General features: G+C 44.7%; 2 protein-coding genes across 2 annotated transcripts in view; one reads left to right on the plus strand and one right to left on the minus strand.

The window, feature by feature from the left end:
• The window catches only part of LOC109965213 (uncharacterized), an 18344-nt gene extending 10296 nt beyond the window's left edge, over window positions 1-8048 (minus strand). The window contains exons 1-2 of the mRNA XM_020609063.1: window positions 7690-8048; window positions 1203-1299 (exon numbers count right to left, since the gene is read on the minus strand). Coding sequence (XP_020464719.1) covers window positions 1203-1299; window positions 7690-8016 — 424 coding nt within the window. The 5' untranslated portion in view covers window positions 8017-8048. The remainder of the gene's footprint in view (window positions 1-1202; window positions 1300-7689) is intronic.
• The window catches only part of LOC109965215 (immunoglobulin kappa variable 4-1), an 11397-nt gene continuing 5756 nt past the window's right edge, over window positions 2767-8407 (plus strand). Inside the window, exon 1 of the mRNA XM_074527657.1 lies at window positions 2767-3041. Within this exon, the coding sequence (XP_074383758.1) occupies window positions 3023-3041 (19 nt within the window). The 5' untranslated portion in view covers window positions 2767-3022. The remainder of the gene's footprint in view (window positions 3042-8407) is intronic.

Consider the following 8407-nt stretch of genomic DNA (forward strand, 5'->3'; position numbering starts at 1 on the left):
CATAGTGCTCTGATCCTGACATCAGCACAGGGAAGCCCACATACCAAAGTTCTGAGCGAGTGCCGCTGTTTGGACAGAGCTGCTGCGGCTTACACTACATGTTCCTACCAGCTGACACTAGGCGAGAGGCGGGGTCCACCCTGGACAGGTCGCTAGTCTGTCCCAGGGCTGACGTGTAGACAAAGAACCAGGCACACTTACACCAGTCAACCTGTGGAAGGAAGCCGGAGAACCTACGCAGCCACAGGGAGAACATGCATACTCCACACAGAAAGGCCTCGGGTCGGCCGGGGCTCAAACCCGGAACCTTCCTGCTGTGAGGCGACAGCGCTAACCACTGTGCTGCTAGATAAAACTTCCTGCCATCTTTTGGAGTTTTCTTTTTTTTTCTTTTATACTTTATTACTTTTATCTTGTTCTTTGCTCTTTCTCTTTCATCAATTCTTTCCTTTTTTCTATCAGTCTGTTTCCTTTTTCATTGGTTGTTCTTTCTTGTTTCTTCATTTTTCTTTTTGTATCTTCTCATTTATTGACTTTTCCTTTCTACTGTCTTTGCCTTTCTTTCCTTCATTTCTATCCTTTTCTTTATCTCATTTTATTTGTTTCCTATGTTTTTCTTTTTATTATTGTTTGGTTTGACCTTTGCTGCAGGTTCTCATTCATAAATGATCCAACTACACGAGCTACACCTTCCCAGTGAATTGAGTGGGAAGGTATGTCCAAACGTGGTCGTGTATTTTTCAGACAATTTACTGGAATCCACATTATTCTCTTTCTTGTCTTCAGATTAGCTTTTATTTTCTACCTTCCTCCTTTCCAGCATTTCTTTCCCCTTTTCCTTTTATGTTGCCTTCTTTCCTTCCTCGTTTCCTTCTTTCCATTTTAAGTCTTAGCCTCCTCACATCTGATTTCACACCAGAAAGTGTTAGGGTGATTTTTATTTTACGCACTTATGATCCAGGTAAACTTTAGTAAACTTATGACTTATAACTGAGTCAAACATTTTTTATGTGGTTTCTGGTTCTTCTCTGATAATTAAAGGCGACTCTCTCCTACTGTGCTTTTTTTTAACTGACCAATCGTGTTTGTTTATTTACTCAGACTCACTGGTCGTCATGGTAAAGGGTGGAAAATGCAGCTAAGAATACTGCTGGACTCGCTGAGAGCCTCTCCTTTCATGGCAGTGATGCAAAGTTTCCTACCTTCCTGCAGGCGGAGCTGAGCCGTGAGGTTTGCCTCCATCTGACGGAGCTGCTCGATGTCCTCCCGTAGGACACTGATGTTCATGTGCAGGACACCCTGCAGCACAAAACGAAATCCCAAGAAGAGAGGAAATGCATGTGACTGAGAGACTCTCAGGTTAATGGAGCAGACATACAGTTACATGTTATGTAAGTGTGAGCCACGTTTGGACTATCACCCACATCCTTCTCTGTGTACATGGCAAAGAAAGCTGCAAGCATCTTTGTTGTTTGTTCACAGACCTTCCCTGAACTGTGAAATTACATCTAGCACTCTTTCACTTTACCAACCAGGCATCCGTAGTTCACGTTGTAGCTTCAGGAAACAGGATGGGAGTGGCAAAAATAGGTAAAGTCCAGTTTATGGTGCCAGTTTTTTCTGAGTCATGTTAACCCTTCAATGCTCTGTCATTTGTATCGGATTATAGCAGATTAACAAGAGAAACCCAGTTGTCACAACACTTCCAGAGTAAAATGTGCAACTGAATAATTTTTCCAGAAGGCAAACGTTCTCTGCTGGCACCTGATTTTTATTTAGTTTGATGTTTTAAAAAATGTATTTTTAATAAAGTTGCTGTCAGTGAAGAGCTCAGACTGTGTCAGTGCTGCAGTAAACACTGCTCTGTGAAGGCCAAGATGTCCCATGTGTGTCCAGGTCTGCTTCGGAGAGCTGCCAGTTCACCTGTGTGGCCACTGTGTTGCACTGAGAGCCAGTTCTGATTATCATGTTTCTGAATGTGGATTAATAACCTGCCCTAAGTGACCCTCAGCTATGCCAGTCCAGGCCGTGCTGGGCCGTGGGCTCTCAGAGCTGAGGTGGTGATTGAAACCAGGACCTGGCTTATAGAGGCATTCCTTTCATCGCACGTAGCTGTTAAAGTTAGAGCAACAGAGTCCTGCACGTAAAGGAGTAGTCCAGATAATTCACCCAGAGAGCGTTTAATACCACACACTATGTACACAGAGTACTCATACTGTTAGTAGTGATAATAATAACCACAGGGTACTGAGCTGGCAGGGAGCATTTATATTATTGTTTTGATACTGTGACATGTTTACACATTCTGACACAGATTCACTTCTTTAAGATCTCCCAGATATTTTATCAGAACCCCTTGAAATCCTCAAGCACACCTAGAACCCAATCAAAGACCCTGAACATTTCTCAAGGCCCTTGGAAACTTCCTCAAAGACATCTAAGACTTTATGAAGAATTGTTGAAACCTGAAACTTATTGGAGACCCCCGGACCATCTTTATGATCAATAGAAAACAACCAAGGACACAGGAGCTCATGAATCTTCTTAAAGACCCCTGGAACATCCTTAAGGACCCCTGTAACTTTCTTTCAACCTATACAACCTCCTCAAGGGGCCCTGGAACAGAAATCTTCTCAAATATCAACTCTCCCCAAGGACCCTTGGAACATGAACCTTCTCAAAGACCCACATCCACAAGAACTCTTAAGAAATCCTTATGGACCTCAGCAACCTGTGTCTTAGTCCCGACCTCGGAATATGTGAGGTAAGAGCTCTGGTGCGTCCTTCAAGATGACGGACCAGAACGACGTCCGGGTTGCAAAAAAGACAAGTGAGATATCTCCAGTATCGTGTATCTAGAGATGAGCGGGACAGACTGAAAACAGACTCTGCGCACTAATCTGAGCTGAGGAGATGTCACCTCTGGCTCTGAGACGTGAGGCCGTGAAGTCAGGTGAACAGGGTGTGGGGTCTACTTTACTCGGTCTGTTCCTGTCGGGAGCTAACGCTAGCTAGCAGGCTGATGTCAACACAAACAGCAGGTAAATCAGTCTCTGTGTTCAAACTGATTATTAAAGTGGACGTGTGGACTGGAGCATCTGCTGCTCTCTGCAGCTCTATGGGCCAATGTTTACTATGTTTTACATTAAGGAGAATGATGAGACCTTGTTAGCGGCACAGGGTTTTATTATTCCTGCTCAGCTGTTCTGTACATGTCCCTAGTAAACATAGATGTGTCATGTTTTGTAGTTTTACATTTGGTAAGGAAAATAAATGGTTGCTGCTCACTTGTTGAAGACTGAAGTGTTTTTGCAACATTGGTGTTTATCTGATGTAAATGAATCATGAAGTGAACGGAAAGTGAATCTCACTAGATATGAAAACAGTTTTGTCATACTGTGAAGTCCTCCTTTTCTCAGCACAGATTTGAGCCTGAACAACTGAAGCTGCTCAGCAGGACGTGATGCACAGGAAACAGCTCATCTCTCCTCTGTCTCAGTGTTTGCATACCACAGCTCTGACTCTTTCTGACTCAATGGTTCAGTGGCTTACATTTCTCATGCAAACATCTGCACGCCTCACTCTAATATTGTCTGATTGCCGATCAACAAATAGACAAAAGTGCAACTCCACACAGGTCGTGACTGAGCTGGTCGTGAAAGGTGTAAAGTACATAAACATAGAGAAGGATACAGACGGGATCCTGTGGTGTTTGTAGATTTGGAAGAGGACAAGTACACAAATATATGTTGTGTATCTTGTGTTGCATTGTGGGAGAGAAAACACATAAACCCCCCTGAAGAACTACTGGAAACTATTCAAGGATCCTTGACATCTCTTCAAAGAGACCTTTGACCTCCTCAAGAACCAGTGTAACTTCTTCAGAGTCATTTGGAACACCTTCAAGGACTTTTAGACTCTTCACCCTCCTCACAGAGTCCTAGAATGTTCTCAGTGACCATCAGGACCTGACCAAGGTTGTCTGTAACATACACCAAGATCAACAGAACACCATCAAAGAGACCTTAACCTGCTCAAGGACCCCTGGAACCTTCTAGGATATGCTAATGAACCTGGAATATACTCAAAAACTATTGCAGCACCAATCAAACTGAAGCTCAAACCTTCTCAAGAACTCTGGAGCACACTCCAGCTACAGTGTAATGCTCTCAACAAACCCTTAATCCTTCTCAAAAACCTCAGCAAACTCTTCCAGGACTCCTAGAATAGACTGAAATAGACTAACAACAGACTGTGGCCAAAAGTATATAGACTCTTGCTCTACTGCCTCAGATTAATAGGCACAAAAATTAATTACACACAGCTCTCCACTGCTGACATTTGGTATAAAACAAGAGCAGAAGCAAGCTATTGTTTCTGGTGAATGTTCTGGTTTCTTTTCTCTCTCTCTCCTCTGTCCACTCATCCCAACCGGTCAAGGCAGAAAGCCGCCCACCAAGAGCCAGGGTCTGTCAAAGGTTTCTTCTGTTAAAGGGAGTTTTTCCTCCCCGATTTCACCACGTGCTGCTCAGGGGGGTTTGTTGGATTTTTCTCCGTAAGAGAGAAAACCTAACCCTAACCCTAGACAGTAAGGTCAAGACCTTAGTTTGTAAAGTGTCCTGAGACGACTTTTAGTTTGGCGCTATACAAATAAAACTGAATGGAAATTGATTTGGAGGGTGTCAAATCAACTACAAGACCAATAACATAAAACAAACCCAAACCAAAAGCCAAATCCATTCCCTGAAAACGTCACACATACCTGCCAATATCACATACAGTTCATAATTTCACGGCTGTGAGCACAAAAAGCTGGAATGTAACTCTGACACATCGTCTCTGCTGTTACAGGAAGGATAGGCTTCATTTTAGAGCTAAAAGGACAAAGGAAAGGTAAAATATATACCCAGGAGCATTACAAGGCTTAACGTGACTGAAGCCAAGTGTCACAGCAGCAAGTGCACACCCAACTGTCAAAGAAAAGGTTTTTATTTTGTAGGAATGCTGCAGCTCATGCCTGTGTACGGGCTGTGCAGACTACAGCTCATTGTGAACACAGGAAGCAGTCACGAAGAAACCTCAGAAAAACTTTCCGGTGTTGCTATGGATGAATATTCTGTAACAACACAGACAGAACCTGCAGAGGATGTTTTTGACTTGTTTTTTCTGTAGCTCGACTTTCAGCAACAACCTGCTTTAGGCTGAAACTGATGGGAGCCGTGCTGCCATTTAACAGAGCTGCTGGAAAGTAACTCAGCATTTCCTCAACTACTGTACTCAAATACAGTTATGAGGTATTTGTACTTCTCCTGAGTATTTCCATGTCCTGCTACTTCATACTGTGACTCCATGTCAGAGACAAACCGTGTACTTTTTACTGCACTACATGTACCTGATAACCTCACTTCCTTTCCAGAATCAGATGAATCAAACCAAACCCAGTAGAACCATCAGACTCTGTTGATCCCAGTGGGAAATCCACCAGCTACCCAGCAGGATGGAAAGTACTTCACAGTATAAGTATATAAGGTAGTTACCATCAGCTCCACCTTTACAGCATTAATGTGATGGACACAGTAACGCATCAGTCACTATGATCCAGTATCAGAGACATTACTGGGACACGGGCCGTTCTGCAGGATGAGTACTGGTACTGTTGGTACTTCAAGTAGATCTGGATGCTGATACTTGTGTACTTTTAATAGAGGGATGTGAGTACCTCTTTTACCCCGAGTGCTACACATGAGAGGGCCGTGAGTAAATGAAAGCATGAATAATTTGAATAAAGTGTTTGTCTCTGTGTGAGTAGAAACCTGGATACAAATATTAGAAACGGGACGAGATGAAGTGAGTTGTTTTTCAAAGCAGCATCACCAGGAGAAATTACCAGCCCACATACCAAACTGATACTGCATGTAACCTCCTAACTGAAAGCAGGCAGCCCCACCCTTCTCGCCACACTGCTAACAGATCCCGTCTGTCCTCAGAAAGACATGTATCTCGTTGACATGGATAAATAGCATCTGCACATAGAGCGGCTCGCTGGTTTTCATCCTCACACTGAAAATCTGCAAACAGGCAGAAACCCTTGTCTTTTAAAAACAGACTATTGAACAGCTGCAGAGCGCAGATCCGCCCTGAACCGATCTCTGTTCATGATGCCTGGGTTTTTTCATATCTCTGGCTGTTTGTGTGTGAAAATGAGCTGCGACTCCCTTCCTCCCTGCTCTCTGCTCGAGTGTTTCCATTTTGGGAGGTTTTTCCTTCCCCTCCTGTGTGAAGGGTTTAGATGGTTTTTCCCTCTCAGCGGGCCGAGTGTTTAAACTGTGAAGCAGTTTAGTTGCTTCCAGCGTTCCCAACGTCTTATTCTCAGAGCTGTTGGCTGGAAAAAGTGAGTGTTTGCCTTCACTCTCCCTCCTCCTCCTCTCCTTCACCTCTGCTCCACTCCTCCCTCCCTCCCTTTCTGATTCCTTATTTTTTCCTGTCTGACTTTTCCCCTCCTGACTCTGACTTGTTCTCTCTACTCATTCTGTGAATGCCTCAGTATTAGCAAAGACTCTTCTGCAGATGTGCAGCTCTCACTTGTTACAGACATACATACAGTACATGTACAGTTTTTCAAGGTTAGATACTGTTTCCCTGCTAGTGAGCTCTGTTTGTTTCTCTGTACTACAGTACCCAGAAGTCACTGCAAACTGCATTCTGACCGTGCGCGGAGAGTGAAAACTGGAAACCAGACCAACACGGTGCTCATCCATTCACAGTAGTGGTGGCAGAAGTACTCAGATCCTCTACTGCAGTAAAAGTTGTAATACCACAGTGTACAAATACACTGTTACAAGTAGAAGTCCTGCATTCCAAATGGTACTTCAGTAGACGTAAAAAGTATTAGCATCCAAATATACTTGAAGCAGCACATTTATAATTACTGATGAAGATGAAGACGGGCTGTGGAGTGAGCAGTATTTCTGCACTGTGATGTTAGTAGTTTTACTTCAGTAAAGGACCTGAGTACTTTTGTGGACACACTGCTGATAACCCACTCCTGTCTGGAGTGTATCGCAGCATGCACTGGGTGAGAGGGTTCACCTGGGCGGCCTGACAAACACACTCACCCCTGACCTCAGTGGTCCAGCTGAGCTGTATCACAATGATCCAATCACATTGTACGTGTTTTATTAAACTGTGTTGCTGAAGAAAACCGTGTGTCGACAGTTCTGTCCTGTGTGTCCCCTTCCAGTGGAACACATTAACATTTGCTAAATCATGATACCAGAACAAATTGTGTTCACGTGAGAACACTGATTTAACCAGTTCTCCGACTGACCTGTTGGTTTCTGGGAGGAAAAATGTGCAGAACAAAGCGAGTCCGGTTCTGTCGGGAGCTTTTCCCCCTGAGACAAGACTGAACTGAGAACTTTTTCTTTAAAATGTGACAAAAGTCTGCCAGTGTATTCAGACTCTTACATAATAACATATTTCAGGAGAAGCAGGAATCATTTTCTAGGGGTTTTCATTGCTCTGTGTGGCTATAAGACTATGAGTTTGTAGGAGGTTCCCAGCAAAGGAGAGTGTTCTTGCTCACTGAAGTGTTTGTTCTTGTTTTAAGAAGGCTGAGGATGAGACCTGCTACAGCTGCTGTCACAGAGCTACACATATCATTCTAGAAAGATAAACTCTGTCACTCACCCTTTCCTGCTGGCACTCCTCCAGCAAGATGTTAGTGGCATTGAAGCGTTTCTCGAGCAGCAGACACTCTGCCCTGTGATGGTCCCGCTCCTGCCTCGCCTTCAGCACCAGCTCCTCCAGAGCCACCTTGTCCTTGTTCCACACCACCTTGGCCCCCTCCAGCTTCTCCGTCTTGTCTTGCAGCTCCTTGCGGCACTGGGCCGAGCTCTTCAGGTCTGGAGACGTCGCCCATACCACAATGATAATGAGGGAGATAACGGACCACAGCGCCAGAAGGGCGAGCACCACGTTCTTGGCTGTCTGGGAAGACTTGGAGGAGGCTGCCATGGTAGGACACCTGAGGAGGAGGAGGAGGATGAAGACGACCCACGCTCCTCTTTCGCTCCATGTGGGCGTTATGGTGCCCGGGAGGACGTAGCAACCAGCAGGGGAGGCACAACACGAGGGGGGGGGGCAAGTTTAACTCTCGCACACAGTTTACATGGAATGTGTGGTTTCTGTGCGAGGGCTGTGTGTGTGCGAACGCTGAGGCTTTCTGTTTCCCTGCCTCACTGCCATGAACCTGGATGAACTCTGAAAGTATGAGGTTCTTTTGGCAGAAAGAAGAAATAGTTTTGAGCCAAGAAATGAAACTCAGAGGAACAGAAACACAGATGAGCAAAGGAACAGAAAGAGAAAGTCTGCCTTCCCCCCTCCTCAGTAGCAGCAGCAGTTCTCC

The sequence above is a fragment of the Monopterus albus genome, unplaced genomic scaffold (genome assembly GCF_001952655.1).
Source record: "Monopterus albus unplaced genomic scaffold, M_albus_1.0 scaffold98.1, whole genome shotgun sequence".
In the NCBI taxonomy this organism is placed as follows: domain Eukaryota; kingdom Metazoa; phylum Chordata; class Actinopteri; order Synbranchiformes; family Synbranchidae; genus Monopterus; species Monopterus albus.